Here is a 14524-nt window from a genome sequence, read left to right on the forward strand (position 1 = left end):
AAGAAAGAAAAGAAAAGAAAAGAAAAGAAAAGAAAAGAAAAGAAAAGAAAAGAAAAGAAAAGAAAAGAAAAGAAAAGAAAAGAAATAGAAAAATCTAATTACTAGGGCCAGCAGGTGGGGTAGTGGTTAAGGCACTGGAATTTCCAACATGGCCAACCACAGTTCAAGTCCCGGTTCAACCACGGTTCAAGCTGCTGGCTTTCTCTCTGCCTTTCTCTGGCAAAACTCATGTGGAAAAATAAAATATACCCTGGAGTTGAAAAGTATAATTACTGGGAACCAGCAGTTAGCGTAATGGCTATGTTGCTGGACTCCCACATAGTCGACCGCGGTTTGCGTCCTGGACCCGGTGGCTTAGAACTCACACCGGGCGTGTGTGCGTGCATGCCCAAGATCCCGAGAGGAGAATGGAGGAGAAGGGATTGCGGCGTGGCCATCCCCCCTGGGGGGTGATTTCTCGCTTTCTGTCTCTATGTCTCTCTCTGTCTGTCTGGTGAGCACATGCGCCCTCTAGCAAAAACCTCTCAAAAAAAAAAAAAGAAAAGAAAAGAAAAGAAATAGAAAAATCTAATTACTAGGGCCAGCAGGTGGGGTAGTGGTTAAGGCACTGGAATTTCCAACATGGCCAACCCACACCTATACACATTGTAGTCAAATTGCCTGAAAATCAAAGACAAAAAAAAATTCTGAAAGCATTACAAAGAAGAGTGACTCATGTCAAAAGACCTTTAGTAAGATCAACAGCTGATGTCTCATCAGAAACAATGAAAGTTAAAAGACAATGCAATACAATTTTTAAAATTTCAAATATATAGGAGAAATTAAGAAATTCTCAGATAAACAAATGCCTTACCTAGTCACAGACAAAAAAAAAAAACAAAACTAACAGCAAATAGAAAAGTTGATTATTGAAAGCAGTCATTCAAAACTCAATTGATTTTTCAGATCTTATGGCCTATCAGCTGATATTTCAAAATATATATTTACATCTTTGGTTTATAAGCTGGGCTCCCATCCCCTAAAACTGGCCACAACAACTATGCTTCTAGACTAGTTTCTCAACTTGAAGCTTCTAATCCCCAAAGAATCTTATTCAGTATTAATTGTACTCATGTCTCCACAATAAAGCAACATGGGCTAATGCAAACATTACTCATTTTTGCTTTGGCTTGAACTGCATCAATGTGGTATGGTAATCATGTTCATAAAATGTTGATAATAACTCCTAAGAGTATCTCTGATAAATAAATATATGGACACAACTTAACACATGTGGTTTCTACAGAAAATACTTAAAATATGAAATTTGGTGAAGGAAATGATGACAAGAGCCTTTGACGATGCAGACTTCTCTCGAAACAGTTGCTAATTAAGAGACTCTCAGGGAGGAGAAGCCTGACCTGGGGCAAATCTGCCCTTTAGCTTAAAACAGCATCCGGACATTATAATTCAAAATCAAATTCTGACTAGGTAAAAACATGTTCCATTCACCAAGACCCTGAACACTTACTGTGATGATTCAAACCCTATAAAACACTTGATGGATTATCTGCAATGTGCCAGGTCTGCTGCTAGGCTGATGTTGCTCAAATTTTAATGTTCATACAAATTTCCAGAGGTCTTGTTAAAATATGATTCTAATCCGGGGCCAGCAGATGGTGTGGACTCTCACATGGCTGATTGCGGTTCGAGTCCCGAACATGATAGCTTGAAAAATCATACCACGTGTGTGTGCGTGCCCAAACTCCCAGGAGGAGAATGGAGAAGAAGGGATTGTAGCATGGCTATCCCCACTGGGGAGGTGATTTCTCACTTTCCCTCTCTCCGTTTTTGTCTGTCTCTTTCCAGCATGTGCGTGCATTTTATGGAAAAAATTTTTTAAAAAAATGTGATTTTAATTCAATAGACAGTGAGTGGGATGTGAGCGTTTGTACTCTATATAGCTTCCAGCAGTAAGAGAGTAGTGATGTGAGACCAACTGAAAGGGTCGAAAATTTCAGGATCCATCGCAGACCTTCTGAATCAGAATTCATATTTGAACAACAGCCCCAGGTTACTCCTGTTTGTGTAAAAGTTTAAGAACACTGTGGTGGACAGGAATGTTTCACTTCTATCTTTTAAATTAAGTTTCTCCAAAGTCTGTGAGATAAGATTTAACATTTTTTTCAGATGAGAAAATTGAGGTTCAGAGAGGTTCACCGTGTGCTCAAGGCCACACAGGAATGTTACATTTGCTGAAGGGAACGTTTGTCCTCAGTCTACTTATCTCAAATGATGTATTTGTCCTACTCTGTGCCAGATACTGAAATCTGAGGCTGTAGTAGTAGTAATCTGTAAACACAGGGGTTTTAAATAGGAGATTAAATAAAAAGGTAACAATTTATTGACCATCAGTTATTCATATTACAGAGTTGTAGGAGAAAAAAAATGTGTGCATGAAAATTGATTGTATTATACATCCTCTTTTCTTGTTTAGTGATCTCTAAATTTGTCATCCTGTTGTCAATGCAGTGAAACTGCTGAAAAGATTTTAGAGCAGTTAAAATGGCTGTCAGCACTGTCATTGCATTGTGTTTCAAGACATTATATACCAAATGGTATTCATATTTGCCTATATGACAGGCACACTTTCAAAGGTTTGCAACTTCCAGTCAACAGATTCTGACGAGTATATTGGGAAAATGAATCTTGTCCCATCACTGGAATATTAACACTTGAAGCATCACTACTTTCCATCAGAGCTGTGAGGTGTGCGAGGCATTTAATTCACTGAAGATCAACATCTCCCAAGTCTCTATGATGAGTATGTGAACAACCTTGCCCAAGTGTATCTGCCACAATTACAGAGCGAGTGTCGGAAGCCTAGGGATTCAGAACTGTCTTTCTAGTTATTGGGAATCTTTGCTTTCATCTAGTCTCTGGGATGATAAATAGCAGTAGTCCCTTGTAAAGGGACTTTCCTTAGACTTTTATAGCCATTTAGGACAGACTAGCTTGGCAATAATGAAGACGTGTGTGTCATACTAAATGCACTGTCTTTTTTTTCTTTTTTATTCCCTGTCATTTTCTCCCTAAGGATGCTAATGAGGAACATTAAGCCCAAATAATGAGGTCAGAACAGTTATAATCACTAGCCCATTCTGAGAGTCCCAAGGGATTCTGGAGTCCCCTGTGTTACAAGATGCAGCAATTCTCCCCTGGTTCAGATCATTTTATATGGACTGAATTTAATACCATATTATAGGCATATTTTGTCATAAGCATTTGGAAAGAATTCAGTTTTCCTTTAAAAATACCTAAGCACTACACCCCCACCCCCACCCCCTCACACACACACGGCATTCTATGCGGTACATTAGGTTATCGGCAAAGCCATGGTGTATTTTTCTATGCAAAAATGTGTCATGGCTTTCCTGACGACCCAACAGTTTCAATTTATTTTTTTACAATGAATAACCTTGCACCTGTATCATTGTGTAGTTTTGACAAAGGTAGACAGTCCTGAAATCCCTCCTTTATGGTAAAGAAAAGCTCCCCTGTGGCCTTTCGTAGTCAATTCTGCCCCCTCCCCACCTTTCATGACAACCACTCATGGTCTTTCTGTTATTATAGCTTTGCTTTTTCTAGAATTTCACATAAAAGGAATTATACAATAAATGCCCAAAGAGTTCATGGAATATGCATAGAACTATGCATGGATTTCAAATGTTTATTGTTCAAAAATAAACTCATAATTTAATTCCATTTTCCATGTACTGTTTTGAAGCTCCCTTGTTTTATTCTGCATTTTTCTTTTCTTGTAAGGTCTTCATCTACTTTTTCTTTTCTTTTTCTTTCTTTTTTGGAGGTTTTTCTCATGGGCTGTGTACTCCCCAGAAAGAGAGAGAGAGACACACAGTGAGAGGGAAGTGAGAAATCACTTCCCAGAGGGATGGCCACACTGCAATCCCTTCTCCTCCATTCTCATCTTGGCCATGCACACACACACGCCCAGCATGATTTTCAAGCCATTGGGTCTGAGACTCGAACCGTGGTCAGCCATGTGGGAGTCCAAAGAAGTAATTGCTATGCCATCTACTGGTCCTCTTTATCTGGTTTTGATATGACCATAATTAGGACCTCATAAATTAGTTGGCAAGCATTTCCTCTACCTCTTTTATTTTCTGAAAGAAGTCTGTATACAATAGATATTATATCCTCCTGAAATGTTTGGTAGAATTCACCAGTAAATGTAGGCCTAAAGAACATTTCTTTTTTTGAAGTGAGATGTTTTTAACTATTAATTCAATTATTTTACTAATGTGTTAATTTTTTTCTTGAGTGAGCATTGATAGTGTTTCTTTAAAAAAAAACTTGAAAATGTTATCTTCATTGTCCAATATCTTAGCAAAAAACTGTCTGTAGTATTCTCGTGATTATTTTGGCATCTGTGTGATAAACAGGCTATGTCTATCAATCCTAATAAAATATATAGGTAATGTAATTTTATCTTTTCTTCTGATGAGTACAGTTTATCAATTTTATTTATCTTAAAAAAATCTGAGCCATCCAGTGGCATGGTGTTTAAGGAGGCTTGATCCCACAAGGCCAACCATGTGGTTCAAGCTCTGGACATAACGTCTTGAAAATCATGCCAGGTGTATATGTGTGCATGTCTGAAATCCCAAAATGGGGGAGAGAGGGGAAAGGATTACAGCTTGACCATGCCCCATGGTCAAGTATTTTAGTTATTGGGTTATTGGAAAAGTTATGACATATTTTTTGATGTTATTCTATGCAAAATGCACCATGACTTTTTAGACAATCTAATATTATCTTTAGACACTTTGGATTTTGTATTTTTTTAAAGAGATTTTTGCTATAGGGTGCATTTACTTGCCAGAGAGACAGAGTGAGACAGAGAGACAGAAAGAGAAAAATCACTCCCCAGGGGGATGGCCACGCCGCAATCCATTCTCCCCCAGTCTCCTCTCAGGATTTTGTGTATGCATACACATGTGCCTAGCATGAGTTTAAGTCACTGGGTCCAGGACTTGAACTGCTGACTACATGGGAGTGCCTTAACCACTACATTACATGCTGGTTCCATCTAATGGGACTTGTAAAAGAGAAACTCTTGGGACCAGCAGTTGGAGTAATGGCTATGTCTCTGGGCTACCATGTAGTCGACCGCAGTTGAAGTCCTGGACCCAGTGGCTTAAACTCACACCAGGTGTGTGTGTGTGTGCATGCCCAAGATCCTGAGAGGAGAATGGAGGAGAAGGGGTTGCAACATGACCATCTCCCTGGGAGGGTGGTGGTGGGAGGGGATTTCTCGCTTTCTGTCTCTCTGTCTCTCTTTGTCTTTCTGAGCTTATGTGCCCTATAGCAAAAACCTCTCAAAAAAAAGAAAAAAAAAAAAGAGAAACTCTCTTCATCATTTCATGTTTTCTTTCACCTTCTTGAACATATATGTATAGAAAATGCTGTAATAACTTGCCCACTATACTTGTCCACTGTCAGACATGACCCAATCAAATTTGGGTCTTCTTCTATGATCTATTTTTGCTTCTGGTTATGGCTCATATTTTTCTGAATCTTTCATGTCTGGAAGTTTATAACCTTCTGGAAAATATTATGAGATTTACACAGTCAGATAGATACTGAATTGTGAGGAAAAGCCAACCTAAATGTGTTGAAATATTTTTTTTGGACAGTTTTTGATTTTTTTTTTTTAATATTGCTATAAGGCACATGTGCTCAAAAGAAAAACAGAGAGACAGAAAGCAAGAAATCACCGCCCCTAGGGTATGGCCATGCTGCAATCCCCTCTCCTCCATTCTCCTCTCGGGATCTTGGGCATGCATGTACACGCACCCAGGGTGAGTTTAAGCCACCGAGTTTAGGACTCGAACTGCAGTCGACTACATGGGAGTCCAGTGACATAGCCATTATGCCATCTGCTGGTCCTTCATTTTTTTTTTTCCCTCACTTGTCAAACTCTTAACCCTCAGTATGATCGTGTTAAGACATGGGACTTCTGGAAGGTAAATAGATCATGAGGGTAGAATTCTCATGAATGAGATCAGTGTCCTGTTGAAGAGACCCCAGAGAGAACCTTTGTACCTCTCTCGTGTGAAAATACAGCATAAAGACAGCTGTCTACAAATCAGGAAATGGGCCCTCACCAGACACTGCATTTGCTGGTGCCTTAATTTTGGACTTTCCAGCCTTCAGGACAGTGAGGAATGCATTTCTGTTGTTTATATGTTACTTGGTCTTTAGAATCCCATTGTTAATGGAATTATTCTTTAGTTACGCTCGAAAGCTAATTCTTGTTTTCTATATAATTTCCGAGTCTACATTTATATACATTAGGATAATAGGGCCAACCGGTGGCAGGGTGGCTAAGACGGCTGGATCTCACAAGGCTGACTGTGTGGTTCAAAGTCTTGGACCCAGTGACTTGAGAAACACACTGGGCACATGTGTGTGCATGCTCGAAATTCCAAAAGGAGGAAAAAATGGAAGAGAAGGGGTGGCGGTGTAACCATTCCCCATGGGGGAGTGCTTTCTCATTCTGTTTTTCTCCAAAGAGCACATGTGTCCTCTGGCCAAACAAAAAATAATAATATTAAAATAATAAATTAGGCAAATGAGTAAGCAAAATAGAAAAAACTATTGGAAGTAAGTGGATCCCGATAGTGTAGGAAGACTAGGGGAGACAAGAAACCTCTGAATGACATGTATTTCGGTGAGTTTTGAGGGGCTGGGGGAAGGGAAGAAAAAAAGAGCTGAGGACATTTTTAAACAGAGGAAGGGAGCAGTAAAGAAAACCAGAGCATTTTAAAACCCTTTTCTGTGCATTAAGTGTGCAGTCAGGTGAGGTATTTTCTCCAGAGACCATCATAAACACCTGACTTGCTTTCAATTGCTTTGGTTGCTAGAATACGGCTTCTTGAAACAGTGACTCCTGCTGAGCCTGGGCCGGGAAGTGGCTGAGTGGTTCATGTGCTCTGTGAGCGCTCCTGAACTGCGGGTGCTGTGAACCAGTTCTCTCAGGAGCATGATCAACCCGGAGCTAAATGAAGCAAGCCACTCTAATGGAATGGAGACCTACTGCGGCCCCAACAAGTTATGACAGCAGATGGGATTATTTCTCTGCTCCACTCTCTTCCTATATTTTTAAGAAACTTGTATCCGAGCACACCAATCTCTTGCATACTCATCCCAGTATTTAGAGAAATTACTTTATCTCATTAGGTGTCAAGTTTCATATCCACAAAAGGAGACAGAGGGCACAATGTACATTGGAAGGATTTCTTTGAAAACAGCAACCAGAGTTTAAAGAACAATAACAAAACACTGACTTCTAGGGAGGTGATGGTGCGGAGTGTTGAACCCCTGAAATGCTCACACAAAACCAAAGGCAGGCAGCAAAACCCAGGTCCTTGGGAGTAGCTGCAACAAAACTAGATGACAAAGTATCCCCCCAAATCCCCAAATATATTGAAAACCATTGCCACAGGCCTACACGGTGTCTGTATGGAAGAAAAGGAAGAACGCAATGGGCTCCAATGTGCCTAAAAATAGAAATTTCCCAAAGTACCCCATGGGTATTCACGGGCAATGCAAAGGTACTTGAAGAACAGTAGATGAACCTGGGAGCGATCGAGCCCCATCGGAGAGAGGTGACTCTAGCGAGGGCACATAACTGAATTTTAGAGATGCCTGGAGAAGTTGGGCCTTGTCCTGGGTGATGACTTCTAGAATGCTTGTCTTACCCTCAGTGAGCAGTGCATGTGTGCATGTGTGTGGTGTGTGCACTGGTGGTGGTTTTCTGAATTTTACACATTTTAATCCTAATTTATAATAAAGGCTTTTAAAAATAACAGACGACAGTATCTTTAAGCTTCTTGTAGCTTCAGATGTTGTATTTCTTCATATCTACCAAACTCTTCAGATGAAAATTGAGTTTTCTGGACCATCTTATTGTTAAAATCTGATACTTTCGTTATGTTGCCCTCAGTATTTGACAAGGAAATGAAGTGGAAGTGATGCTGGCAGACACTCAAAAACTCTTACACACAGATCAAGGAATGAAAATCTTAGAATTTCAGGAAAGGACTAAATCAGGGAGTAAAATTCATGCAACAGAGGGAGATGTTTTGTTCTAGACCAAACTCAGAGCGAAACTAAAATAATTATTCCTTCTTCTCTCCTCTTCCCTCTTAATTTCTTCAAAGTCCAAACAGGCCAGTTTGCAGGAAACAATGGTGCCAATGGCCCTGAGTCAGAAAGGGAGCCAGGAGCTGAGGCCACTGGGAATAAACAGAAGTAGCAGTTCGCTGCAGAAAACAATGAAGCATTTTGTAATTTGGAAAGCAAAAATTCCTTCATGTTTCAACTCGCAAATTAAAAGTAGTGTTGTGTTATGAAGGACCAAATTTTTTACCTCTTGAAATCAGTCAAATAAAACCAAAATTAATTTATATGAACTGAAAATAATATGTTTTTAAACTTTCTGAATATTGTAGTAGATTCACATACTGAATAAGGTTTTTTTCATTTCTTGCATAATATTTTTGGATGATTTATGGAAATTTCACTTATTTTCATACAGTTACTAGAAAACTATTTAGTAAATTGTATGGGTCATAGATAAGAAAACATAATGCCTGAATCTCAAATAATTTTACATTTATTAACTTGAGTTACCAGGGCTTCACTTATTTCCTTACTTTACTTAGAATAGAGTTTGGCCAACCAAGAGAGAGTTGATTCTACTTTTCACAAAGGCGTAAAATAATCATTTACTTACCCTCCATGATGGTCAAAGGATCTTCCACTTTGGGGCGCAGAATATTAGGACCAAAGACAGTTGCCAAATTCTGCACACTCATTTTGTTCACTCCTGAATAAGACTGTACTTCATCCAAGAACCTGTTGGATATAAGAACACGATCGAAACTCATGGGATCAAGTTTGTCCACAGAAGGCAATGGATAATTGGGAAATGTATATCCTGGAGCATGTTCGAAGGTGATTATGGAGATGATCTTGTTTGGAAATTCAAACATCTCTTACTCAAATATGGAGAAAATAGATGGCCAATTATGAAGAATCACACTTGAGGATCAGACCAAATATTTGTGCTGCCCCAGTCTGGCTTGGTTTTCTTTGTCCATTGACCTCGGGAGTCAAGCATATGGATTCCCTTCCAGTTCCTCCAGAAAGTATTTAATTGATACACATATTTAATTGGAGTACTATATATAACTCACCTGGCACAATCCCTATTTTGGAGAGGAATTAACTCTCTTTGTGGAAAAATTTGTGAGCTTAAATTTATAGTCTATTAAAACATATGATTAATGATGGTGGATACTGATATGAAAAATGAAAACACAAATTGTTTCTGTTTATTTGGTGCTAAAGAATAAGAGACATGAAACAGCCCTTTCCCCAGATGTTTTTTGTTAGGAGACATTATTCTTGTCACCTTTCAGCCTTTTGTCATTCACTATTTCCTCTTCCTCTTATACTGGTGAGATAAAGAGGAGATGATAAAAAAAATGCATTTTATATATCTCTATTTTGAGTACATATTAAATTTTCCAAGCATCTCTATGAGGTAGGTACAGTTAGAGTCTCTATTTACAGAAGAGACATGAGGTTCTAGAGAGGCTAAGAACTTTTTCCAAGGACAGAGAGTTAGTAAGTGGCAGAGCTGAGATTTGAACCCGGGTAGCCTGATGCATCTGTGCTCTTAACTATCACAGGACTTGTTAAAATGGTGCCTATTGCTATATGTTTTTATTGTTCACAACCCACACTATAGGAAAACTGAAGGTAAAAATGCAAACTGTCACCTTTTTATTTGAAATATTTGAATTAAAAATCTTCTCAAATGCTTCAAGAGAAGTTAAGTATCTCTACTGTGCAGATTAAGACATGCATTATGGTTCGTAAGCCTTTTTTCCCCTTTACTTAATAAGAATGTAACCGTTTTTTTCATGCACTACACCTGAGTTAGTTCAAAATCTTAGGATGAAATCTTGTAGATTAATAAATCTGTGCAGTCGGTTTCTATTTCTACAGTTTTCAGATTCTGAAGCTTAGGGTCCTGTTCACTTCTGAGTAGATCTGTCATTAGAAATAAGTCACAGTGAGAGGCTCTGTGACTCCTCTTTGGCTCTGGCAACAATGAATGCCACAGCGTCCACTCCCCTCTGTGGAGTCCTGAACTCCACAGTCTCTGGTCTGTCGAACACCTGCCTACTCACGACACAAACAGCATACATAGACGATGCATGGTATTGAATAGAATTTGAAAGTTACTTTAAGATGGACTGGGAAGCAGGGCTAGCCGGTGGTGCAGAAGTGACTAATTCACATGGGAAGGTTTCAGATTCACTTCCAGAGACCTCCTTCGGGCTGACCCACTTGGAAAGGTTCTGGACTTTCATCCAGAGACCTCTCTGAGCACACTGGGCATGTGCCCACGATCCAGGGCTGACCGAGCCTGGGAGTGGATCACAAGGTGCAGACTCTGTGGGGGGTGCCTATCTCTATCTCTATCTCTATCATCTGTTTCTTTCTGTCTCTCTTGCTCATGGAAGAAAAAAAAATCAATACAATTTAGAAAAAAGAATTGGACTGGGAAGCTATCATTTAAGACACTGTGGTGACTTACAGAGCAGTCTTTGATCTCTGTTTGAAATTACTAGAAATATCTATTTTACATATTTAATTTCTTAGTGAGGGCATAGGCAGGACGCATCACATGTCAGGTCTTATGTTAAGCATGGTTTCTGAGAGAGAGCTTCACCTGGCCCAACTATTGTTCTAACAGAATTCAATTACTAATGTCTTTTCAGGGTCTTGAGGGAAGAGAGAAATGGCAAGAAAACAATAATTGAACACTTACTACATATTAATCATTTAGACACATAATTTTTTAAACAACTCTGTGAAATGTGTGTTTGCACTCCCAGTCTAGCTTTTAGGACTCTAGGACTTGGAAAGGATAATAGAATTACATATACACAATAATCAGAAAATGCTAAGGTCTGGACAGCCATACCGATCTTTCTCATGTCAAAGTATGCACTGCTCTTCCCAAATAATGCTGCTTCTTATGTGGTACCAATGACCATGATGGCAGTTCAGTGTGACATATTGTTCATATAAACAGGCAAGAAAGACTTTGGAAATATCAAGTTATAAAATCAAGGGATTTTAATGCTCAAGAAACCTTTGATATCACCTTGTCGAACCTCTTAATTTTACAGAGATCGGAGCTGTTCAGCAATTCAACTTCTTATCAAACACAACTTAGTGTCAGGACAAACATTGTCTAGTTTTGTTTCATTTCATCTTTAGGACAGTTCTTACCTGCAAATATACTTGAGGAGATTGTAATTGACTACTGGCAAACTCTTCACCTGCTTCGCTAATTCCTTAACACCCTGAGTACAAAGCAAAAGAGAATCGATGTTATCTTTCTACCTGTTAGCCTTGGAATTAAAAAGCAAGTGGGACATGAACAGAGAGGATCGTGTTTGTTTGTTTAATTAGCTTCACATATTATCAGTGAAGAATCCTGTCCTGAAAACTTATCACCGTCAAGACAGCATTTTAGAAGTATTTCCACAGATGTGCAAGAATTTCAAATATCTCCATTAAAACTATTTGTCAAGAAACAGAATTAAGTGAAATTCTTTTAACATTGTTAACATTTATTCACAATTGACGGGAAAACGGAGATACCCTCACTTATAATAAATTTATTTAAAAGAAAAATTAGTCTTGCTGAAGTGAGGGGCCTTCCCATGGTTAGCATATCCAGGTCACAGACACACACACACCTACAGATAAGTAAGCTTCTTGGGAATGGTCAAGTTTTGTACACGTCATTGAGGTTGGAAAGCCCGACAGTCCTGGAAATTTCAGAAAAGGGTTAATTTCTTTGGTTCTTCTCATTGTGGAAATGATCCCAGAAAAGCAATGGATAATGTAATCCAATCTAGCCTTCACACTATAAAGGACCACGTCGTAAATATTTTAAGCTTTACAAGACATATAATCTTTGTTTCAAACACTCAATTCATCTGTTGTAGTACAAAAGTAGCCACAGACAATATTACATAATAAACTCAATAAAACTGCATTTCCAAATAGGCAGCTGTTTTCCACAAGCATGCCAAGATAATCTAATTGAGGAAAGAAGGATTTTGACAAGTGGTGATGGGATAACTGGATATATATCCACATGCAAGGGAGTAATGTGGGCTCTTTTCCTCACACCAAAAACAAAAATAAACACAAAATGAATCATAGACTTAAATGGAAGAGGACAACTGTAGAGATCTGAGCAGTCCAGCGATTTTATTCCTAAAGCTATAAAAACCTTAGATGAAAATCTGGAAGTCAATTTTTGTAAGCTTATGTTACACAAACTTGTTAGGTGTGACACAAAAAGCACGAGTGACAAAACAAACATAAAAAGAAAATATTCAGACAAGAAGCCATTTTAAAGCTGAGGTATGTTCTGGCGTGTTCCGGGAAGCTACGCTCTAGGCTCTACCTCCTAGACTCCCAAAATATTCAGACGAGGTAGGGCGACCTCTGTATTTTCTCTGTCTCTGGCTGTCTGTCTTGCACTCTCTCTTTAAATTTTTTTTCTTAATTTTTTCAACTACTTCTTCTCACCTTGGGCCTTTTCTTTCACTTGCTAATTTCAAAAGCCATTTTAAAGCTAAGGTGTGTCTTGGCATAGTACACATGTGGTTTTCATTTTTTATGTGTAAAAAACTTTTCCCCCCTATTTTAGTAGTATTTTTCTAGTGTTTTTTTTTCCTTTTTGCTTATTTTTTTTATCCTTACTTTCCCACTCTAAGCTTCACTCTCCACACACTGAATGTCTAGATAGGCCTAGGTGCACAGTAGCCAAGCATCTGAATGCTTTTAGAGACATTGAAGTCTACTGCTTATTGAACCTCCTGCTTTAGTGAAGAAATTTCTTTTTATAAATCTGAACTCTAATCTCTATGTGTATACCACATTCCGAAGCACAGTGCAGAATAGATTTTGTCACAGAATGGCCAGAAACAACCGCAGAGGCACAAGAAATATGAGAAATCAAGAAAATATCTCTTCCCTAAGGGAAAAGAATAATCCCTCATTATCCACAGACAGTATAGTAGATCTCACAGAAATGTCTGACAGAGAATTCAGAATATTCATAGTGACAAAACTAAACAAGATGCAAGAGCTGAGAGATGCAGAAGATGCAGGAAAAAAGAGACAATGAGTTCCAGGAGGTGTTGAAGTTATTCCATGATCTGAAAGAAGAAATACACACCATAAAAAAGAATCAAATGGAGCTATTAGAGATGAAGGATGCCATTCAGGAAATCAAAACCTCCCTCCAAAGTATTAAAATCAGATTAGTCCATGCAGGAAATGGAATCTCAGCTGTTGAAGGCAAAACCTCTGATCTAGAAAAAACAACTAAAAAAACTGTGAAAATAATCCCCCCAAAAATGAGAATACTATACAAGAAATACTAGACAGCATTAAGTGCCCAAACATCAAGATAATTGGTATCCCAGAAGGTGAGGAAACTAACAAAGCCATTGATAATCTATTCCATGAAATCTTGGAAGAAAACTTTCCAAATCTAGAGAGGCATTCAAACATCCAGATCCAAGAAATACAAAGAATCCCTAATAGAATCAACCCAAGAAGATCTTCTCCAAGGCATATCATAGCCAGACTGACCAAATCCACAGAAAAAGACAAGATACTAAAATTGGTGAGAAATGTCAGGTTACTTATAAAGGTTATCCAATCAGGTTAATCTCAGACCTCTCATCAGAAACAATGCAAGCAAGGAAAGAATGGGAAAATATATTCAAAGTGTTAAGTGAAAAACAGTTTTGACCAAGAATACTATACCCAGCAAGATTATCTTTCATATGGAAAGAAAGGATAAAAACATTCTCAGATAAACAAGACCTGAAAGAATTTGCTAATAGCAGATCCACTCTTCAACAAGTTCTGAAAGGAGTGCTCTACCAGGAAAACTAAAGAGGCATACAGAAATAAGAGAACAAGAGCCAAACAAGAAAATGACCAATTTAATGCTAGAAACAAGAAATATTGATAATAACATTGAATGTTAACTTCCAGGATTTAAATGGAAAGATTGGACCACAGTAATACTGCATATTCAATAGAAGAGTGAACATAAGACTGAAATTGTGGGACCAGCAGTTGGTGTAATCGCTATGTCACCAGACTCCCATATAGCTGACTGCAGTTAGAGTCCCAGACCAGTGGCTTAAATTCACACCAGGCGTGTGTGTGTGCGTGCCCAAGATCCCAAGAGGAGAATGGAGGAGATGGGATTGCTGCGTGGCCATCTCCTCCTGGGGGTGGGGGGATAATTTCTCACTTTCTGTCTCTCTGTCTTCCTGGAGAGTGCATGCTCCCTATAGCAAAAACCTCTCCAAAAAAAAAAAAAAAAAAAACAAAAACA

The 14524-nt window shown here is 38.6% G+C and overlaps 1 protein-coding gene across 6 annotated transcripts in view; it reads right to left on the minus strand.

Annotated features, from left to right (window-relative positions):
- Positions 1-14524, minus strand: part of ARHGAP24 (Rho GTPase activating protein 24) — a 527420-nt gene that overhangs the window by 21906 nt on the left and 490990 nt on the right. For all 6 annotated transcript variants that reach the window (XM_027769876.1, XM_006143285.3, XM_006143284.3 and 3 more), the window contains 2 exons: positions 11377-11450; positions 8801-8922 (listed from right to left, as the gene is read on the minus strand). In XM_027769876.1, the coding sequence (XP_027625677.1) occupies positions 8801-8922; positions 11377-11450 (196 nt within the window). The remainder of the gene's footprint in view (positions 1-8800; positions 8923-11376; positions 11451-14524) is intronic.

Source organism: Tupaia chinensis, unplaced genomic scaffold, assembly GCF_000334495.1.
Source record: "Tupaia chinensis unplaced genomic scaffold, TupChi_1.0 Scaffold000094_1, whole genome shotgun sequence".
Classification (NCBI taxonomy): domain Eukaryota; kingdom Metazoa; phylum Chordata; class Mammalia; order Scandentia; family Tupaiidae; genus Tupaia; species Tupaia belangeri.